The sequence below is a fragment of the Lolium perenne genome, chromosome 4 (assembly GCF_019359855.2).
Source record: "Lolium perenne isolate Kyuss_39 chromosome 4, Kyuss_2.0, whole genome shotgun sequence".
Classification (NCBI taxonomy): domain Eukaryota; kingdom Viridiplantae; phylum Streptophyta; class Magnoliopsida; order Poales; family Poaceae; genus Lolium; species Lolium perenne.
The window spans coordinates 39,325,632-39,347,657 of NC_067247.2; the positions used below are offsets into that span (position 1 = coordinate 39,325,632).

The 22,026-nt window shown below is 44.3% G+C and overlaps 3 protein-coding genes across 7 annotated transcripts; 1 reads left to right on the forward strand and 2 right to left on the reverse strand.

Moving 5' to 3' along the window:
- The first annotated feature begins 5,118 nt into the window (after positions 1–5,118).
- Positions 5,119–8,543, forward strand: LOC127292229 (DNA-binding protein EMBP-1). 3 transcript variants are annotated; one of them, XM_051321585.2, is made up of 9 exons: positions 5,125–5,482; positions 5,613–5,726; positions 5,844–5,944; positions 6,034–6,091; positions 6,184–6,235; positions 6,316–6,557; positions 6,920–6,997; positions 7,867–7,992; positions 8,125–8,543. In XM_051321585.2, exons 1-9 carry the CDS (start codon positions 5,309–5,311, stop codon positions 8,278–8,280), a joined length of 1,101 nt encoding a protein of 366 aa, XP_051177545.1. In that variant the 5' UTR covers positions 5,125–5,308; the 3' UTR covers positions 8,281–8,543. The 3 variants fall into 3 exon arrangements, with proteins under 3 accessions (XP_071674667.1, XP_051177545.1, XP_051177546.1); XM_071818566.1 differs by lacking the exon at positions 7,867–7,992 and having other exon boundaries at positions 5,119–5,482; XM_051321586.2 differs by lacking the exon at positions 5,613–5,726 and having other exon boundaries at positions 5,126–5,482.
- A 1,020-nt stretch (positions 8,544–9,563) lies between these two features.
- Positions 9,564–13,271, reverse strand: LOC127292228 (probable protein phosphatase 2C 80). 3 transcript variants are annotated; one of them, XM_051321584.2, is made up of 5 exons: positions 13,068–13,271; positions 12,184–12,899; positions 10,916–11,240; positions 10,359–10,508; positions 9,564–10,099 (listed from the first exon to the last, which is right to left on the reverse strand). In XM_051321584.2, exons 2-5 carry the CDS (start codon positions 12,861–12,863, stop codon positions 9,803–9,805), a joined length of 1,452 nt encoding a protein of 483 aa, XP_051177544.1. In that variant the 5' UTR covers positions 12,864–12,899; positions 13,068–13,271; the 3' UTR covers positions 9,564–9,802. The 3 variants fall into 3 exon arrangements, with proteins under 3 accessions (XP_051177544.1, XP_051177541.1, XP_051177543.1); XM_051321581.2 differs by having other exon boundaries at positions 12,184–12,902; XM_051321583.2 differs by having other exon boundaries at positions 12,184–12,925.
- A 263-nt stretch (positions 13,272–13,534) lies between these two features.
- Positions 13,535–18,415, reverse strand: LOC127292230 (uncharacterized). The gene is made up of 12 exons (XM_051321587.2): positions 17,533–18,415; positions 17,363–17,417; positions 17,168–17,270; positions 16,944–17,079; positions 16,808–16,867; positions 16,666–16,722; positions 16,084–16,211; positions 15,019–15,628; positions 14,735–14,849; positions 14,597–14,646; positions 14,109–14,249; positions 13,535–13,992 (listed from the first exon to the last, which is right to left on the reverse strand). Exons 1-12 carry the CDS (start codon positions 18,310–18,312, stop codon positions 13,729–13,731), a joined length of 2,499 nt encoding a protein of 832 aa, XP_051177547.1. The 5' UTR covers positions 18,313–18,415; the 3' UTR covers positions 13,535–13,728.
- Positions 18,416–22,026: the final 3,611 nt, after the last annotated feature.

Consider the following 22,026-nt stretch of genomic DNA (forward strand, 5'->3'; position numbering starts at 1 on the left):
ATTTTTTGTTACTCATGTACATTTAATTGTGAGATCAATATTAACACCATTGTTGGGTAAAGCTAGGAACTTAATTGTTGAGAACTAGTACACACTACTTTATACATAGAAATGTTCTTCCATTTGTTATCACACACTAGTAGCAGCAGTCAAATAGGTCATTCTTCCTTTGACCCAAACACCCGACGTATCTTGGACATAGCTAGTAGGAGCTGGCAAACAGGGGAGCAGCCAGCGATGATATATGGGCACGTCATGCTCTTGGTAGTAGTACAGGGGTGGGGAAAATAGGGTGAGACACTTCGTGGCATCCTTCCAAACCTCTTCCTCTCCTCTCTGTAGCATTTTCCCCACAAAGCACCAAAACCTAGAAGCCATGGACGGTGCTGAGATGGCCGACCAAGCACCAGGTAGCAGGATTAAGGAGAGATGGAGACCACTGCAGCCTAAGCAGAGGAAGCAGAGCGATTCTCTGGAGGGGAACCACTGCTCTCGGGTTCGCTGGTGGCCGATTCTGTGGACATCTGTCAGTGGCGGCAAGCGGAAAACACCGTGGTGGACAACCTGATAACCAAGAAACGCGTCCCTGGCGCTGCATCATCGCCATCGCCTCGCTGAGCCTGTCAGCACCCACTGTCCATACCAACGCTGGCGATGAGAAATTGCGTAGGAGACCAAGTCCATCCCCAACTAATTCGAGATGTTCTAAATCCCCGATCAGTCAGGTAATAACTTTACACTTTAGGGCACCAAGATTCTAAATAAAATTGATTTCCGGTTTGCTTGTGTGTTGATCTGCCTCATAGTTGCGAGAGTATAAAATATGGATATAGATATAAAAGGGGATCTTCAGTCTGGATTAATCATAGTGGTATAGGAGCTTTTTGTATGAATACGTTCATACTTAAAGTCTGACATCCTATAAATAAACATACATGTAAAGGCAAACACACTTCAGAGTTTTAGTACGACCAAATGACCATAAACAGGGGTTCTGTATATGTTTATGTAAATTATACGCTTATATATGATGAAACCTTAGATAAGATCCTTCGTTTCTATATTAAGAAAAGAACTAGAAGCTGATAAGAAGATCGTTATTAGAGGTGAAAAGGTAATACATAAATGAATGTCTAGCCATGTGAATTGGAGAATATTTTGATTGGAGAAAGGGATTGTACAACTTCTATTTTCGTTTGGTATTCATAAGACATTGTTAGAGATCTTCCCAGATTATATTTGGGCCTAGGAACGAACACACACACACACACATGCACTTCTGTTCTAGTCATGGCCAATAGTAGTAAATATGTATGCATCAGCTTGTTATGCCAATGAAAATAGGCTCAACACCTTGCTTATGTCACCTAGTACACATTCATTTTAGTGAGGAGATAACCAAGCTAGATCTGCATGTTAGATATGAAAGATCTGCAGGTTAGATATGAAAAAGTAAGTATACAGTGGCATGTTCTGAAACTAAACGAAATTGCTATTGTTCATCTCTGAAAATACATGAAATAATTTCTTCTATGAGTTTAGAACTGTTATGTTGATGTCTAGTAAACCAATGTTTGATTTAATGTTCAATTTAAAATTGTGAGTAGAACTAATGCTGAATCATATGGTCCGGTTTAGGTCATTCTATCCAGTAGACCATAACAGTACATTATGCAAATATTCCAGAAGAAATAAATTCACTTCCAAGTAGTACTACCTGCTAGCACCTACATTTGATTGTAGATTGTACAAGTTCACCTGCATAGCTCCGAATATTAAAGACCTTATTTCTGGAGCATAGAACTTATGTGGTGTTATTCTGTTTGTAAGTGCTTTGTTTGACTCAACCTGAGCATTACCATTTACCGTGACATATCTTTCAGATTTCCAGTAGAAGTAAACCCCATGCAACCATCAGGTTACACCTAAGAGAGATATTAAACAAGCTTGGCTGATGTTTGAGATTTGGTTATTATGATTCTATTGTGCGCTAGTAGTAGTTCTTCAAGAATCAAACTACTTTTGCCATATTGAATTTCGATGAGATCATTTTAGGTACCCAAAATGACCCAAATTAATTAGGGATCTCATTGTGCTACCTATAGTACCATGTATAAGGACCAAATTGTGGTAGGTGTCGCAGACCTTCAGTTAAGCGCTTCTGAACCAAGATAAACCTAATGTCTAGGCTGTAAGGCTTCCGATTATTTTTCTTTCATCACCAATAGGCATCGAGCTTACCTTTATCAAACATATGGCATCATGCCAACAGTATACCTTCACGTTCAATTAAGCAGAATTAGTTTCTATTATACAACTGCATGCTATACATCTGTAGCAATTCTCCTTGGACCAGGACCTTTGGGATTCAGTTGAGCATTTATCTACCAGGTTAATAATATAGCTCCAGCCTATCATTTAACATATATCCACGGGGTCAAATAAATATTGTTGCAGCACCAACTTCATAGGTTTTAACTAACCAACAATAAGATTAGTAGCTCTAGTTTACCAAGTCACATCATTGCGGAACTGGAACAGCAACTTAGTACCACATCATCATCACCACGACATATATATTGGCTTTGGAAACTAGAGTTAACTATCTGGTATAATTCCTTTTGGCCATAATTAGCATCTCCCGTGACCAAACAAATCCACTGCCATCTCAATTGAGTTTAGTTAGCTGGACCGGTAGAATAACCCTGTTATCTGTTATCCAATTATTTCAAATGAACCTAAGTCAAAACCTGAAACTCAACTTAGTATTACCTTTCTATCATGTGAATTAAAATCCGTTGGTGAACTGAATGTGTCTCATTTTGTTAGCATGTTTTACATGGATGTGTTCATTGCTTGGTATAATACACTATGCAAGATAATGAACAACCAAGACTAATATGTTAATCCTCAACGCTTCAGTATGGATAAGTGTACTTGTAACATACATCTGCATCACCTTTGTTGTGTGCACTTTGGTGTCATCTTGATTGGAACTAGTTGATACCCCGCACGTTGCCGCGGAACTTAAGATGATTTTTCTAGATGCAACAAATTATCATGAATTGGGTTGCATGCACTTTGCGAGAAAAACTAACTCTTGTATGCATGGTTCGTTATACGGATAATAGTGAATGTTTATGATGTGGTACACTTCACACAATAAAGTTGGACGCCCTTTGTTGCTAGAAGGAAAGTTTCTTGTATGTTTCCATACATTAAAAATACATGCATCTTTTTTATAGAAAAAACCCAGTTCATGCATGGTCATTCCGGGCAGTCCGTGAATGCTCTGCATATTAAGCTTAATCTGTAAATAATATAGATGATGCTGATACAAAGAACACCATGCAATAATCAAAAGGCAAACCACACCATACATAGTGATCAGTAAATGCATAATTTTGAAGTAATGATCTAAGGTTATATAACTACATTCTACAAACCTTGAAAGATATATTTTCCGGCGATGATACAAAATTGGACAAAAATAGCGGAAGCTAAAGCTTGGAAAGAAATGAAATCAAGGACAAATAGAAAATATCCACAATTGTGAAGCTGTAAAATAAAACTCTACAGTTCAATACCGATACTACAGATGACTTTCTCTTCTTGACCATGGTACACACTTCTCCCACGCGTGGAGAGAGGAGAGCACTTGATGAAAGAAAACTTTGAGAAATTTCCAGAGCTGGAATGGATGTGTATGAAATTTCTATCATTATCTAAACAAACTAAAGGCCTCTACTGAAGGCATTAAACTGATTGGACGGGTAGCTGGTTTTGCCAGCTACGATGTGAGATATGTCAAAGAAGATGGGTGAAAAAGCTTCGTGTCCACGGGTGTGTGAATGAGGCTAGCTACCTCGGAAACACAACGATGGATGTCTGTGGGTAAAGTAACGCACCTCTGCAGAGTGTATAAAATTGTGGCATTGTCACTCCCTGTTCCGGGAAGGAGCTGCGAACGTGGCGAGAAAGGAATCCACAGGGGATTCTAACAGCTCGTGAGGCAAGAAGATCATAGATTTCAGAATAAAATTTGAACTCTTTCGTCAGGAATGTTTTCGAAAATTTGTGAGTTGATGGACCATTGGTCCTAGTAGTAGATAGTGCATGAAAACTGTTTTGTTATATATCCTGGACTTGTTGAGTACTTCGTGTACTCATCCCCTCCTACAAAATCTCCCTTCTTAGATTGTGAACCAGTAGATCGGGAGTGGATTACCCAGATGTCCATGAGGAGTTCGAGAAGAAGGAAACCATCGAAGGAGAAGGAGTCAACTACTACATGTACTTCAATGAGCAGCCTAGTATTGATCCATAGAGTTAGTAGCGTAGATTGCAGGAAGGGAGTACTTGAGAGTCTATCGTTGTATTACAACCTCAGTTTAAGTTTTCCTTGTTCTTTTGGATTTTTGTTGTACTTGGTAGTGGAACCTTGTAATATGTTTCAGTTTGGATCTTCTACAAAACTTGTAATATAATTTCGTACAGTGGACGCTCCAATGCTTATGTTGTGCTACTCTGATCGGCATATTGTTTGAGATACTTCACTTCCCTTGCAATATATCGAAGACTTGCATGTTACTATTTTGTAATATGTCGGGTCGTTTCATAAATCCTATGAATCAAGGAAACCCTTAAGAGCCTCTTAGACCACCCACTATGTGGGTTCGGTTCAAGAAAAAATATGTTAGGGTTAGAAATCGATTTGGTTCATTTGCTATGTATTGAACCACAGGACAGAGGTTGTACATGGTAAGTAACTGTACATTTTTCGATTATTAAATATAAATTACACATAAAATTGACCGACCGAAGAAATCATTTTAAATTAAATCAGTTTTAAGTCGATCGAGAACTAGCCACGGTAGAATAATAGTCTTGCTCCGTAACTGTTTTAGGTTAGTTTTTGTAGCCCTTCGATCATGTGCTAGAATCTTCTAGCTGGCACCTTTTTTGGATAAAAATTCTGAATCAAATGTATCCACGGACCACGGCCACCGCCAACCGCGTCCGACCTTCACGGACACGTGGACACGCTGCGCGCGGCCGCGCACGTGTCGTCCCTCTGGCCCGGCCTGAAGCGGGGCCCACGCCAAGCGACGCGGTGCCACCCCACGCTTCCCCCGAAGCGACCAGAACGAACTAGAACCCGAGCCCAGCGGCGAGCCGGCGAGCCACCGCTTCCGCTTCCCCTCGCTCTCCCGGCGCGCGCGGCAGCCTCCCGTCCCCTCCCGCCCTCTCCGCCCGGGCTGCAGCTCTCTCTCTGCAGATCGATCCAATCGCGAGCGCGACGCGCGCCATGGCGTCGTCCTCCTCCGCGACGTCCGGCGGCGACCGGCCGCCGGCGCCGAGCGGTGGGAGCGCGACCCTTCCGCCGCCGGCACAGGCGCACGCGGAGTGGGCCGCCTCGATGCAGGCGTACTACGCCGCCGCCGCCGGCCACCCGTACGCGGCGTGGCCGTCTACGCAGCAGGTACGCGCTGGATTGATTCTCCTCTCTCTCTCTTTCTTTGAGCCGCTCTCGGCGACGGACGGACCGACGGTGCTGTTGATGGCGGGGCTCTGAGTTCTGATCATTTTTTTGCCCTCTTTCTCCGCGGCAGCACGGCCTGGTGGCGGCGGGGCCGGGAGCGGCGTACGGCGCGCCGGTGCCGTTCCCCGTGTACCACCACCCGGCGGCGGCGGCGGCGTACTACGCGCACGCGTCCATGGCCGCGGTGAATGCCGAGCACCCCCTCTCGTTCATACTTATTACTCTCAGTACTCCGGTTGGCTGTCGATTGCGTTGCTGCTGTATACTAATCAGCTGTATGAAACTGTTTGCTGCGTTCCAGGGAGTGCCTTACATGGCCGGTGAGGCGGCCTCGGCGGCGGCGAAAGGGAAGAGGAAGGCCCGACGTGTCCCTTCCGGCGAGGGCGCCTCCAGCTCTGCGAGGTAAGGTTTTGGTTCTGTGCTGCTTGTTGGTCAGTTAATTTCTGGGTAGATTGAGCTGGAATTAAATGTTATGCCCTGCCCCTGCACAGTGGTGATGCCGGGAGCCAGGGGTCATCGGAGAAGGGGAATGCTGCTGCTCATCAGAATGTGCGTCGTTGCTCATTACTGCCTGAATTATACCTCCTTTAAGCAGAACTTGGTGGTTTCACTTGATTCATATGTGCTTATGCATTGTCCAGGGCTCATCATCCACAAAGAGGATTAAGTCAGCAGGCGCTGGAGATAGAGAAGGTCTGTTGTAACAAATCATAATTTTTTTTCCATACGTATGAGCTTCAGTAACGTGCGTTTTCATAAATCATAATTTTCAGGAGAGCCACCACAGTCCGCCACGATGCAGAACCCGGTAACCGAGCCGCCTTCAATGGACAAGGGAAGGTCTGCGTCAAAGCTTTCGGTTTCGGCACCTGGGAGGGCGACACTCCAAAATGCAGCACCAACCTTGAATATTGGGATGGATCACTGGAGCCCTTCTCCATCTGTGGTGACGCCCTCGGGGCAGGGGGAGGTGAATGCGGCTTCTTCCCAGAGTAACGGCTCTTTGTCTCTGATGGTATGGTTTACCTATGCAGAATCAGTTAGTGGTAGTTGCTATTAATTTTTTTGAGGCCCTGATAGTTGTCATGAATGACCATCAGTCTACACCTCTCTTTAGGGAAAATGTGCATAGTTTATGTGCTCATGATTCAGTTTTGCTTGTTAAACTTACTGCTGACTAGGAATGGTAGTATCTTATTTTATTACGTCAGCTGTACCCTCGGTGAGCAATCAATCTAATACAGAGTATTAACAAAGTAACACCTGGGTCAGAAATATGCTTGTGCATATCATAATTGGTTATTACATGTTAATCTGTAGTTACATCTTTTGTCACCCATGACCGGCTGGATGCCTGAACTATCCTTGTTTTTATAGGACGAACGCGAATTGAAGAGGGAGAGAAGGAAACAATCCAATAGAGACTCTGCCAGGAGATCAAGATTACGCAAACAGGTACTGGTAATAAATTTCATGTGCGTATGTGGAGGGAATGACTTCACACAATGTGTTCTACTCTTATTTATTTCCTGGTGAGCTCATGAATGCTTATACAAGTGAACTTAGTAAAATGCTAAAATTAAATTATGAGTATTAAATGGACAATCTCTTCCACATCAAAATAAAAAATGTACGTTCAACTTTGGTATTTGATATGTAAGTTTCCCTATTAATTTAGGCCTGCATCAGGTTTCTCCACATGAGAATACTCCAGATGAGATTATGATGATCATAATATCTCAAACCGTCACTATCGGCCTAATGGACTGGGGGAAGACCTATTCTCTCAGTTTTCCCCCTAGTTCCCAATTATTTTCTGTTGTTTCATAGAAACATATACTATCTCCGAATATTGGCCAACAGAGATCATGTCAGGCATTGAAAATTGTAATTAGTCAAAAGTTTTACTGCTGCTTGAGCAATGCTGCCTGATATACTGGACTCCTTTGAACGAAATAATTTACCTGACAATCCTAGATTTTGAGGCTACCTGGCTCGTTTTCAGTACATGGCGTAGTGTTCATAGGTGCTTCATTATACGTAAATTCTGCATTCATGTCAAAATACATAACTTTATAAGTTATGGATGTAACGTGGTATAACTAGCAATCTAGCATAATAATCATGTAAATGTAATCATTGATACGAAGCTGAAACATATCCAGTTTGTGCAAGTTAAGACAAGAATGTACGCGATCCTCTAGGTAAGTGATATAAATTTCACCGTCGTACTTATCAGTGATCGGAAAAGTTAGTGCCCACAATGTGCTGATTTCTTCTGCAGCATACTGATTAATCTCTATATTATTTTTTGTACTAACCAGCAAGAATGTGAAGAGCTGGCCCAGAAGGTAAGTGACTTGACTGCGTGCAATGGCACACTCAGATCAGAACTTGACCAGCTTAAGAAGGACTGCAAATCCATGGAGGCAGAAAACAGACGACTAATGGTGAATACCGCACACCGCCTCTACTCACCTTTTTGCCCTCGGTGGACGCCTCAACAGAGGTTTAGTGTATCATATTTATCTTTATTATTCAATCTCAATTCTGACTGTACCAATGGTTTCCAACTGATGCAGGACGAAATGCTGAGGCGTGATGATAAACTGCTGCAGTCAGAGGGCCATAGTGTTGTAACTACTTTGAGCATCCAGGTTGAAGCGTCAAAGGCACATCATGGTGGGAATGTTGAACTTCAGAAGAACAACACTTCTAATAGTGACAGCAAGGGGTAGTGGTTGGAATTTCGATCAGAAGCTCAGAAATTGCTCATTTTGGAGCTCCATCAGCGTACCTGGTTCTAGTCTTAGTTATGGATAGTAGGTTTGTAAAACAAGGTGTAGATAAATATTACCTCCGTTCCAAAATATAAAACTTTTTAGAGGCTTATATTTCAGAACGGAGGTAGATGTATAAGAACTTTTTTTTAACAGTGTAAGAACTATTTAGATGACAGATTATCCTATTTACATGTATAAGAGAACTTATCAGAACCGTTTTGGTGGTCTGTTAAGAAAATCATATTTTCAAGTTCAAAAAATCTGAAAAAAAAATCTTGGATGTAGCCAACGATGAAATCTACAAAAGTGCAAAATCTCAACTGATTTAGGTTACACAAAAATTACAAGTGCGTGGATGTGTGAATAGTGAACATTTTAAGACTATAAATTTGTCAGATTTTCTCATATTTTGCAGTCTAGAATACAAAAATTTACATTCAGATTTTGCACATTTGTAGCGCACATCATTGGCAACATTTAGGATTTCTTGTTCAGATTATTTTGAAACTTCAAAATATGAACTTGGATTTTTTTCAAAATAAAGAGCTACATGTAGGGCAATACCACCCTCTATTATCGTGCTAGTGGAATTTGCTCCCTATGTTACCGTCTCCTTTCTTAAGGCAATTCAGTCTAGCTCTCTTCTTCTATTTTCCTTTCCAGCCTCCTCTCATGGCGATCTAAGTCAATGGTGACAAAGTTGAGGAAACGGATGCATAAACCCTTCATGCTTGGGGCGCAGCCGTTTTCTTGGTGGAAGAAGAGCAGCTTCTTTTTTGCGAAGGTGTTACATTTGGGGCATTTACCTGCAGATCTGGTGAGAGATTCTGCTGTGGGAAGCTCCCTCCTGTGTTGAGTAAAGACCACTGCCAAGCCAAGAGAAGTGTTTTGTGGTATTATTCTGAGCACTGATTGTACAAAAAGAATACTAGTTCAACACCAGCACTGGCAGAAATCCCCAAGCCAAAAAAGGAATAGTTCAACGCAACCACTGGCAGAAATTCCCCATGTAAACATTGAAATTACACTTCAACACACTATCTATAACAAGTTGAATCTAATAAAAGTGTAACACTTCAACACACTATCTATAACAAGTTGAATCTAATAAAAGTGTAACACTTCAACACACTATCTATAACAAGTTGAATCTAATAAAAGTGTAGACATTCAACGCTGCCTACAGTAGAAGTGTTTCCAGCACTCGATGAGATTCTACATCCACAAGGAAGAGACGGTTGTTTCAAAGAAGTATCTCTTATAGCGCTAAATGAATACAATATGCATGGTTTTTCGCCATGATCCTCTGCTAAAATGCAACCTCAAAACTCCAAAACAGGAAGCAATCTGGTGTCAGGAGACCCCTAACATTCGAATAACCCGGTCTCATTCCGAGCATCTACTCCCCCCGGTGCATAAGAGCTCCATCTGTTTGGGGCAGCCTATTTACATTACAACAATAAATGGAAGAATCACATCATGCAGCCGTGGCACCTGTCACGTACGATACCACAACAGTGATATCGTCGAGCTTTCCACCATAGAACCTGTACCCAGCCTCTTGAGCAGCAGCTGCAAATGGTGATTTCCTGTGCTTATCCAGCGCTCGTACGCGAGCAAGGGCAGCAATTTTTTGTGCTGTCGCTTGAGCCCCAAGCCCGCCCCTGACAGCCTCCACAACGACGGCAATAATATCATTGGTGTACAGATTGTCGAAAAGCCCATCAGTGCCAGCAACAATAACATCACCATGAGCAACCGGATAATGAAATACCTGCAAAATTGAGCATGGGGCGTATTTCAACATTATAAACTTATTATTGTACAGCCTATACAACAAAGTACTCCTTCCGATTCAAAATAATTGCTCGAAAATGGATGTATCTACATACTAAAACATGTCTAGATACATTCATTTTTGGGAAATTATTTTGAATTGGACGGAGTAAAAGACTTGAAAAATAATTTTACAGAGTTCTCACTACAATTATCTAAAGATCTAGGAGAATCACTGAAAGTCGAGATGTACTTACGTCAGCAGAACTAGGAAGATCACTGCCACCCCCACTCTCGAGCTGATAGGTAAAATTAAAATCATGCTGCTGCGAAGGTGATTTGAGAACAGTGTGGCCATCTCTGACTACTATGAAGCCACTGTCCCCGAGATTTACAGCATGAAGACCCTGCGAGTTTGAATAGTATGATAACTATCAGTAAACTAGCAAAAATAAGGACTGCAAAATAATTGTAACCAGGATTTTCTACTTTGAATGGAAGTACTCATACATAACCAAACAGATGGATACAAGATATATGAATAAAGTAACTATGACACCACTGGATAAGAATACCCCGCCCATCATAGCATAAGGAGCACCAAAATGAGCTAATTCAGCTTTCCTCGTTCTACCACAATAATCTCATTTTTTCCCAGAACCATGTGGAAGGTTCTTTAGTGTGCTACACATGATATAGAAAGAAACTACATAGTTACAATTTTTTTGTTTATTCTACTTAGAAAGATAATAAATTGGCGATGGAAGGACTACACTGAGAAAATGGACTAGGAAAGTCAGAAAATATGGCTAACCTGCTCTTTAAGAGTGATGATGCAAGCGGTTGATGATCCCCTTGCTTTGGTGCTTGCAAAAGCCTTTTCTAAAACTCTTGACGGGTCAATTGCACCTTTCGGTTCATCCTTGATAGCACCCATTGACTTACTCATTAGCTCCTTTGCATATAGTCCAGCATCAACACCGTGATCTGCCCAGCCACCAACACCATCTGCCACGCCAATTGCCTGTTCATCAACGCAAATAAAATGACCATCCTCGCCACCAGTCGCCTCCTTAGCAGGGTGTGGCAGGTAACAAGAACCTGATAGCAACTTCAGTTTCTGAGGAGCAGGTGACTTCCTACAGAGGAAAATGCCAGTCAACCAACAGCAAATCGCAAGAAAAACAATAAAACACTTGCTACCAGATGAAAACAACAGAACCGTGAATGCTTCTAGCAAGACACTAGAAAGAAGAAACGACATAAAAGGATAAGAAAAGCAATTTAGTAAATAAGCGATGAGCTCGTGTGTAACGATTGACCGATTCTAGTTGGTCCCTGTCCAATTTTTACATTTTGTTCTTTCTTGTTGCCATCTGCAGTTACCTAATTCACGACATATAAATTTACTTTTACTGGACCTTTATTTGAATTAATTGACACATACCATAATGAATACATGATTGACAAATGACAACGACGACAATTGCAGAATTCAAATGACCTTATCACGGGATAACCACATTAGTTCTTTTTTCAACTTAATTTCCCCAAACTGAGCAAATGGTTATCTGTATGTTTGCACTTGCATATAGACATCAGTAAGCACGCAACACAGCACTACAGGTGACTAATGGTATTATTCATGTATTGCATGGACAAACAGTTGCCAACCAATCAACAGTTCCCAAAAAAGCCTACATATCGAACTCTGGGGCATTCCTCATGGTTTACATACACACATAACAGCACTTGTAGGCTTTTAGCACATTATTATGGACCAACAAACATAAAACTGCATGAAGTTCAACAACCCATCAAATATGACGCCCTATGGAACATTTTGTGGAAGTTATACATGTGTGTACATATTGGTTCTAAACCAATTTAATAATTATTCCGGGGGAAAGAATCATTTGGAATTCATAACGGCACATGCAACAGCAATCAGGATACATTTTATGGAAGTTAAACCTGTATTTCCTAATCTGTTTTGAATCGATTTAATAACCCATCCAGGGGAAAGAGTCGTTTCGAATTTTAGAATAGCACATGATGCAACAGGAGTCACAGGATACGTACTCATCAGACGCAGCAGTGGAGTTATCCATCTTCTTATCCTGTACCGCCTCATCCAGCGTCAGCTGACGCTCCGTAAACCCGGCAGAGTACGGCGCTGCGCACGACGTGCTGAAGTCCCGAGCCCACGGCTCAACGGAGAAGCTCAGCTTCCTCCCCGGCCCAACCGCATTGGTCCAGAACGCCCTCCCTGGCCCCCACTGCTCGCGGCATTTCAAGCTCACGCCGACCTTCTTACAGTACTCGACGCCTCTGTACCTGAAGGAGACGTCCGGCCTGGCGGCGGCGCTCCCCGCAGAGCCCATGGCGACGACGCGGGAGGCGTGGTTGCCCACGGAGGACGAGTCCTTGTCCAGCTGGCGCTTGGCGGCGCCGAGCTCGGCTCGCCCGAACGCGTAGCCGCAGGCGGCCATGATGATGCCCCGCTGCAGCAGGCTCTGGCCCGTGCCGCCGTGGGCGCGGGGCGTGCGGTGGATGGCGGCGGCGAACGCGGCGGCGGGCGCGCGGCGGTCGGCGGTGTGCAGGAGGCGGGCCGGGTACGCGGAGAGCATGAACCAGGTGTTCCCGAAGAGGAAGCTCCGGGCCCCGCGGCCGCCGCCGAGGAGGTCCCTGTGCGGGGAGGAGGAGGAGGGGGAGAGATGGGAGCTGCTGCCGCCGCCGCCTCTGCCGCCGCCGGCTAGCATGTTAGGACCGCGGCCGAAGATCTCATCACCTCCTGCCTGCTGCGGCCAGGGGAGCGGAAATCCTGGGGTTAGAACGCAGTATTTCTGAAATCTTAATCGAAATTAACAGCAGGAGGGTTGGGGAAAGCATTTGAAGAACAGGAGGTTCCAGCTCCCAGCTCCCAGCATCAATTCGGCTGCGAATTGGACGGATAATCTGCTTACCGGGACAGCGACGGCGATGGCGATAGGGAAATTTTGAGCTACGGAGGATTGGATTGAATCTGAGCAAGCGCAGCTCCCGCTTCGATTTTATCGGCGCGGAGGAGCTGGCTACAGCTCCGTGGCAATGGATAATTAGGGTTTGCTTGTTGGGGAGGCGAGAGGATAGGACGAGCCGACGAGGACGAGGAGGACAAGGTCGATTTGATTTGAACCCTAGAATTTTCTACGCGTGCTGAGGCGGATGGTAAGACTGGGCCGTGGTTGACCAACCTGACAACGATGGCAATGAATGCCACTTTGGCCCAAATAGGTGGCATCGGCCCAAAGTTGCCGACTTAATACACATGTACTCAGTTTTAAAAAATATACATGTACTCCGGAAAAAAGGGCAAGTGAGCAGGAGAAGTGGAGAACCATATTGCATTCAGAATTCCTTAAAAAAGTTGTATTCAGAAACGACCAGCTGATGCACAGTAAACAGACATAGACTTATATGGAACACAAGGTGATACAGAACTCAGTGTACATATGCCCAGGGCAGAGGCAGGGTACAAGAGGAAGCGCACTACAGAGAAATACAGTCAAAAAAATGTACTACTTCGCTTTGTGATAAACAGGTGTACATGGCAGCAAAGGTAAGTTGGGCAAAGGGAGAGCTATCTCAGTTTCTTGCTCCTATCTTGGAAAACTTCCTTGACAGTTTGAATGCCGAGAACTGGTGCACCGCTTGACTCTCAGTGATGATGCCGAAGTTCTCGGGCCGGCTGGGCTCTTGCTTGTTGGTGGCAACAGATGATCTGCGCAGGAGCTCGAACAGCGAAGCGCCTGAACTCGAGCCACTCTCGGAGCCTGTGCCTGATGCCGCTGGTTTTGGCTGTGAACTGCTGAACTTTGCTTTCTTGGGTTGGCTGGGATTCGTCTGATCCTGTGAAGTGGGTGGCAGAGGAGGCATGAGAATATTTCTGAATATGGGGAATGAAAGACTCTGCTCAAAGCACATTGGAATTTATGACAAGGGAGTCAAGTGTATGCTCAGCTTACCATGTCTGAAGTACTCTCAGAGGCTGCTAGGCAGCTCTTGCTGTTGCTATTGCTGTCGTCACGACCAAAAACATAGGTTTTGTACACTGATCTGTGAGAAGATGACACTGGACCACTTGTTGTTCGACCAAGAAAAGACGACTGCAAAGAAGATACACAATACTGTCATGTAACAGTCAAAGATGAGGAAACGGTCTCAAAAAACTCAGCTATGGCTTCCAACGGAAGATTACTATGAAAGGGTCCATAACAGAACAGTGGGCAAGGAAAAGAACATGGAAGTACCTGTACTACACATATTAACAAACAATGACAGAAATAGCTACCAAAAGGAATGCAAGATTTTGATTAAGTCAAGATTTTACTAGGTATGGCATGGAGGATAATGTTTTTGCCATATTAGTAATTTTGTGTTAGAACTTTCAGCTGATCAACATAAATCTGTGAAGTACAACAGCAAATACATATATGTGTCAGTCATAATTTACCTTTGAAGATGAGTTGCTGTTACTTCCGAACATAAGCATTTCAAGATTTGCTGAAAACATTAGAAAAATAAGAAGTCAGTAGGTCAATAATGTTTCCAATCAAAGGCAGGCATGGAATAAAAATTAGGAAATCCTTACATGTGGCTTGCTTTCCCTTCTTGGGTTGAGGAGCAATATTGAGCTTCTTTATCAGACTAAACATTTCCCTTGAACTGTCATCTTCCAACGGAGATATGAATGAACTATTATGAACCTAAATATAGAGAATATACAGCACTCATCATTTTTCTGAAGCACGTATGGTGAATAGAAGTATTGTTCTAGCACAGCAAGGGAGGAACTATCACTTTAAAAATAAAAAATTTCAATCATTTATCAAGCATATCTGAAGAAACTCAGTATTCATAAGTGTCAGCACTTACTTCTCGCTTTGAAATACGTTGACGGGCCAAATTCTCCTCTATTTCCTCATCATCAGAGTGCTCATAAGTGTCATTCTCATCTGTGTACAATTTGGCAACCATTTGTTTTGCTTTTTCAGAATTCTGTCGCACAACATTTGGAGTCAAGTCATATGGCATTTCATTTTCTGATTCATCCTCACAGTCTTCAGCATCATCTTCATCATCATCTTCATCTGGCAAGTTTTTCTTCTCCTGATGACCATATTTTAATCTCTGAATGACATTGTTTGTTTCAGCAGCATCTTGTTGCTGAAGCCACTTTTGATGGAGAGCGTTGCGTTTCTCGTGATCTACTTCTTCTTCTTCAAACCCAGCAGCTATTAGGGCAGTAAGTACCTCATTTTCATCATCACCATCCTCTTCTTCATTGTCCTTAAACCTCATCATGTCATCGTCACTATCATCCTCTTCCTCGGCTTCAACATCTAGAAAGTCTTTCAGGATAGCAGCATCTGCAGATGAATCACCTGCACGACCTCGTCGAGGTTGTTGATGGGTGTTCACATCATTTTGCTGAGTGTCTGGATAAATGTTCTCCTTGTCGTTGTCTTCTTCATCTTCCGATGAACTGATCCAGATAGATAACACAAGTCAATGTTTAGTAAGCAAATTTGCAGCACATCAATATACACAAGGCAAAGTAGGCACAAATTTCATGCAAATGCACAGGGCCCTTGCAGTAAGTAAAATAGTCAGGAGAAAGAATCACACGCTCCATGGACTCATGGGTACAAAAAGGATGTGAAACTTGTTAACAGTGGACAAACATAATTAATAAAGTTTACCAGATGCTGTTATTTAGCAACTCACCAGTAATGTAAGGCTACTGGAAGAAACAATATGCCATGCTTCAGCCAAAACAAGTTTCTTACTATTTATGCACAGTACATACTAATAATTAATTATCATGTGGATAATTATTATAGAGCCAAAAAAGGGTAATTATTTTGTAGAGAAGATAATACGTTAGTGATGCTAAAAGGTGAAAAGTAGCATGGACTGAGGAGGGTGCAACATGCTTACCTATCATCTGTACTCTTGGTAGGGCTTGAAGAAGGGGGCAATTGAGCTTCATCTACCGCACCAGTGTTGGAGTCATCACTTGGTTGGGCATTGTCTTCATGGTCATCTTGAGACTTATCGACAAGTTCCTGGCAGAACCAACAGTCCAACAAGCAAATCATTAAACAAAATTATAACTGAGATCTTACACTTTATAATCAGAGATGCATTATCTGTCTGGTGATCATTTATCTATTTACACTACCAATGAGTTTACATAATCTTCCGTTCTTGCTTTACAGTGAGATAACTTTGAATCGTGGATAACCAATAACCAAAGTACCAAACACTGGAGAATCCAGCAGCCGTTGAATAGAAATAATAGCATTCAACAGAATGTGAATCCTCAACAGCAGTAAACCACAAAGCATATTTATTGCCGGTATGGATCGTCAAACCACCGCAAGGCTTAAGTTGAATGGAAATTTTAACACAACTAAAACAAAATACAAGCATACCGCTTATGGTAAAGGAGCTAAATATCATATTATGGTGCAAAACTGCGGCTGCATATGACTTCACAGTTGGAGAAGGGGCACTGACCTTGTCTGGAGATTTGCTACCAGAGTTATTAAGATCCTTCTCACAAGTCAATGAATCCTGCAAACCAGCCAGCCACAACATCAGTACAGTACAACCATCAAACAGCATACAATTCAAGTGAAAGCAATGATCAGTTGATCACCTCGTCCTCACAGGGGCTGACATGGTCATTCGGGCCACCGACAGTTGCTCCAACCTCATCCTACAATGATACACAGCCTTTTAGTTCCACGGAGACTACACTGAGCTCAGTTTGAACTGCCTGGATTAGGACTCACATTCTGTAGATCCTTGTCAGCTGAGCCCACTTCCTTGGCCTCAGGAACACATGGCTGTTCAGCAGGATCATTCTCAGGCTCTGAAGAGGCGTCATCAGCTTCTTCTTCCTCCTCTTCTTCAGTACGAGTGTTTGACCTGCAAACCATAGTGAAGAAAAAATTAGCATAAGCTGAGAATTATGGTGTTCTTTGCATAACCTCAGGACAATAACCACACAACTGACATTTTTAGAATCTCCATCTTCCGAAGGCGGATCTTCTCCAGGACTGAAGAGATGGGCTTGTACACCGGCTCCGCGATAGGCTTGAACGACGCCTTCCTTGTCTCTACAAATGACAAGATAAAGGAGAAACTGTTAGGTAACACACGAAATCTCACACATTCTGATTCCAGCTATGCAGAAGGTGAACATATATACCTCGCAGCAGCCTCTGTGACTCGGCGTGGATGGAATCAAGCTGCACCCTCCTCTCCTGCGCACATCAATCCACACAGCACCCATCAGCAATAGCTAACAGCCATTCGAACTGAACAAATGCAACCATATGAAAGAAGCAGGGGAAACAGAACTGTCGAAATACTGCGTACCTTCTCAGCCCGTTTCTTGGATCCGGCTGTCTCCTTGGGCTCCTTCTTCCTCCTCTTCTTCCCCTCCACATCCGCCTCCTTCTTCCTCCTCTTCCCCTCCACACCCTCATCCTTCTTCCTCCTCTTGCTCCTCTTCCCCGTCACAGCCGCCTCCGGCTCCGCGCCCATTTCGCCGCCGTCGCCGCCCTCTTCCCCCTCGTCCATGTCGAGGCGCTTCTTGGCGGACCTCTCCCTCCGCAGCTCCTCGATGAGCCCTCCGCCGAGCACCTCCTCCTCGTCGTCGTCGTCCTCTCCCGCCGGGAAGCACGACGGGTCCCACCCCGCGAGGCCGGCGGTGTCCGAGAAGAGCGGGTCCAGCCCGTCATCCTCCTCGGCGGTGTCGGGCGGCGGGAGCGGCGATGAGATCGGGGCGGGGGGCGAGGACTGTGCCGGCGCAACGGCGTCCGCATCTGGCGCCGCCGCCGGCGGGGGCGGAGAGGGGTTCTTGGGAGGAGGAGGAGGAGACCCTGGGTGCGGGGCCACCGTTTCCTCCTCTGCCGCCGGCGGAGGCGAGGAGGAGGAGTTAGGGGGAGGCGCGGGAGACCCTGGGGCCGGCGCTAGGGTCTCCTGCGCCGGCGCCGGCGGCGAGGACGGTGGAGGCGGGGAGGCGGCGGGAGGGGCTTTTGCGGAGGCTGTGGTTTGGGATGATTTCTTGAGGCGCTTGAGGCGGCGTGGAGGGGAGACGGCGGCCGGGGAGGTGGGGAGGGCGAGGTCCACCTCGTCGAAGGGCTCCGTGTCCATGGCGCCGCCTGCCCGCCTGCCTAGGGATCTCCGCCTCGGCAACTGGGAGAGGAGGGGAGCTTGGATGGGATGGGGACGGCGGATGGATGGATCTGGGAGATGGAGTGAAGGGAAGAAACCGTAAGAAGAAGGCGCGCGGCGGGAGAATTTCGAGTTTTTTTCGCTCGGTTTCGCGCTAACTTTTTTTCCGTTTCCGTTTCGGCGCCCGCCCCGTCCACGTCCAGTGCGAGCGAGGTGGTGGGTGGAGGAGAGAGTGTGCTGCGGAGTGTTAGGATTTAATTAATAGGTTAATTAAAGGGATAATCCTCCCTTCTGTAATTCTCTATGTTGATTGGTTTGTTAACAGACACAACTCTTCCTCGCACCTCTTCGAACGGACGTGACCCATATTCGTGTCCATTCCCCTTGTATATAAGATGTGAATCATCAATGGAACAAAACAGTTGAATCATTTATTGTCTCTCTCGTTTGCTTCTCGATATTACTTTCAACACGTTATCAGCACTTTACTCTCCATTAGAGCATCCAGGCCGGCCACTACAACAAGAAAAACATGACGAATGTCTCGGCGCTCAACGGAAGAACTGCAGCGGAGTGCCGGAGACCATGCCCGCAGCCGTTCAGAAAAGATAATCACCGGATCAATACATGCTAGACTCCTTTTGCTTTGTTCCTGTTTTGATTAAGTAAATATCCTAATCAACTTTTGGTGGATTCCGCATGAATCAATCTGGAGCAAGATCTCTGGAACAGGACCAACGCACGGACATCGATCCGGCACTAGACAACTTCAGCACATGGACGATGTTGTCCATGAGGAACTCCTGGCGCGGAGGCCTTGCGTGGCGGTCGACGCGCTCCAGCCCGAACCAAAGGCGGCAGGCGCGCGGCAGCGGCGTCCTCTAGCGGATGACCCCACGACTGCCTGCTCGGCGCTGAAGCGGACGACCAACCGGCGCTCGAGCCCGAGGCGACGAAAAGGCCGACGCAGGCGCTCACGGTCTCCTAGCGACGGCGGCAGCCCCCAGCGGGAGCCCTCTGGCCCAACGCGGCGACCTCGGTCACGCCCCTCCCGCGGTAGAGGTTGTTTCCTCGTGGTAGCGCCGGCGACCGCGGCCCAGCACGGACGCATCTCCCAGCGCGGAACAGCCGACGAAGGCGGCTTCAAGTGGCCCTGTCGCTGTTAACGGCGGGGCCTAACAGCCTACGCGGCGTTGCTCTAACCTCGGGGCAGCAGCGGTCAAGAGCAGAAGCTCGGGCGAGGCATGGCCGACGGCGACGGCTGTGCACGGCCGCGCTGGAAAACGACGAAGGCAGTTATTTTCCAGGGGAATTGGTAACCGCATGAGGAGATAAGGATGAATCCTATCACTTTGCCGATTTTGCAAATCGCCCGTGTTGTGTTACAATTCCATTCAAGCCCATAAATTATGGTTTCACTCAAGATCTTGCGGTTTAGCCACCAGACTTGCGGAAAATAATAATGCCTCGTTGTTTAGCAATCTTGTTCTCAAGCTTGCAGTTTTTCAGCAGTTCGATCATTAGGTTATTGTTATTTGCAAAGCTTGAAAGCAAATATACATGATAAACTATTAGATCCTGCTGAATTGCATCATTTTACACATGTAAAATGGTGTTTGTACTACGTGAGTAATACTGTTGCAAAGCAATGTGTTGACTCCATCATTCTTATAGAATATGGAATTTGCTTGCAAATTTGGAAAACATCACGTAGCAAAGTGTATGACACTTGCATAACTATCTCAAGTTTATACTTGTGAATTAGAAGGTAATTGATAAGTGGCATCTACTACTTAACTGTAGATTATGCACCGTTACCTTGAGGTTTATATTATGTCATTCAGACATAATGACCCCTTCAATTTTGCACACAACTTATGGATTGCATGATGGCAACGAATTTATTTCGTTCACAACTGTGAGGTCTACACCGCCGTGTGGTGATTACCTTCAATGTGTTTTAGTTAACACAAGGTTGGAAAAGCTCCATAAGAGTGAGGTCTACATTACATAGTAGTGATTACCTTCATGTGTTTCAAGCAAAAATGAAGGCACAATAGTTATGTCATGGTATCATAGCAACGAAATAATTTTCGTTTAAAACTATGATGTCTACACATCTCGTGACTACCTTGATGAAGTTTTTCCAAATGCTTCGCAACTTCATAGCATTTGTCATTGGTTGTGACTTTAGTGTCACGTACTCCGTCAAATGTGGAACCAAGACATTGGCGACGATAACATCGCCATGTTATGCTATGAATAGAATTGTGCAAAATACTTGCATAATTTGGTGATTACCTTCCATGCAAACACAACTTATGAGACGTCATCATAGCTACGAATTAATTTCCAGGCACAACTGAGAGTTTTAACACCATTTTGTGGTGATTACCTTTAACACCATTTTGTGGTGATTACCTTCATGTGTTATAAATAGCATAAGGTTGTGGAGGCTATGATCGATGAGAATGTCCATAAGAGTGAGGCACCACTAGGTGATTGACTACCTCCATGTGTTTTAAGGAAATTAAAGGTTCGTCCCTTTTGAGGTGACTAAACAGAGATAATGTTGCATTACAACCGAATATTTTTGGGAATTTGCATATTGTCATGGTAACAATACTATTTACTAGTATTCCATCAGTTTTAGACCCAGTATTTTTACAATACTATTTCTGTTGAGTACTAAATATTCCAGAATATATATGATGTAATATATCTCCATGACCCAACATGTTGAGATTTATTATGTCCATTATTTGCAATAGAGAATTTTAATTTCTTGTAAATATAAATAAGAATCAATTCATCGTCTTGATTGAGCCATCGGCTTAATACGAGCACGAATTGACAAATGCAAAATTCTAAGTGACTTCTTCAAATTGATGTTTTGGGATCATAGGTAGTGTGCGAACCTACTGCATTGCAGACTATCTTCACTACCATGATTGCTTTATCAAGTAATCACCCATACATTTTTATTAAGTCATGACATAAGGCGCTAGAACTGCGAGTATCTACTGATTTTATCAGATTATATTGTCTAGTGCTACAAGATGGACTCCAAAATTACTTTTGGAGATTATCTACAAAGTGTCATACTTAACAATTTGAGGTTCACTCTAATGTTTTCAAGCCAATGCCTTGAAATTATAATTAATTTTACAAAATTCATTACAACATAACCATGATGGTTTTTGATTTACCAATTATAAATTAATAATCTCTGGTTCACCCATGTAAGTAAACGATGGCCGAAAAAGAATTTGAGGCATTCGCCCTCAATAGCCACAACTACCTTACATGGGCCATGGACATAACGATCAGCCATGCATCTCGTGAAATAGCGCGTGCAATCCAGGCCCCGAAGGATCCACCTCCGGCTGGAGTCACACCGCTAACAGAAGAGAAAAGATATGTTGTCTTGTACATGATAAGACATCATACATCCAAATCATAAGGGTCGTGAAAGGCATGGCAGAGCACAAGTTTGATGAAACTAAGCTTTGCGACAAGTGTGAATGCTATACGCATATGACAGAGGAATGCCACACACACAACATCTGGTTATTCTGTATTAGCAATCCCTAGCATGCAAAGGACCCGAGGGGAAAAGGTTTGAAGCTCACTTCAACCTTCATCCAGACTGCACTAATAGAGTTGGTTGTTCGCCACACGTTCCTCTTGGAC

Coding starts and splice junctions, on each gene's coding strand:
- LOC127292230 (XM_051321587.2), bottom strand. CDS start 18,312: ATGGACACGGAGCCCTTCGACGAGGTGGACCTCGCCCTCCCCACCTCC. Junction 17,271..17,362: donor GTCACAGAGGCTGCTGCGAG/GTATATATGTTC, acceptor TGTCATTTGTAG/AGACAAGGAAGGCGTCGTTC. Junction 16,723..16,807: donor TCAGCCCCTGTGAGGACGAG/GTGATCAACTGA, acceptor GCTGGTTTGCAG/GATTCATTGACTTGTGAGAA.
- LOC127292228 (XM_051321584.2), bottom strand. CDS start 12,863: ATGCTAGCCGGCGGCGGCAGAGGCGGCGGCGGCAGCAGCTCCCATCTC. Junction 10,509..10,915: donor TCATCACTCTTAAAGAGCAG/GTTAGCCATATT, acceptor TCAAACTCGCAG/GGTCTTCATGCTGTAAATCT. Junction 10,100..10,358: donor ATCTTCCTAGTTCTGCTGAC/GTAAGTACATCT, acceptor TCAATTTTGCAG/GTATTTCATTATCCGGTTGC.
- LOC127292229 (XM_051321585.2), top strand. CDS start 5,309: ATGGCGTCGTCCTCCTCCGCGACGTCCGGCGGCGACCGGCCGCCGGCG. Junction 5,727..5,843: donor CGCACGCGTCCATGGCCGCG/GTGAATGCCGAG, acceptor GCTGCGTTCCAG/GGAGTGCCTTACATGGCCGG. Junction 6,558..6,919: donor ACGGCTCTTTGTCTCTGATG/GTATGGTTTACC, acceptor TTGTTTTTATAG/GACGAACGCGAATTGAAGAG.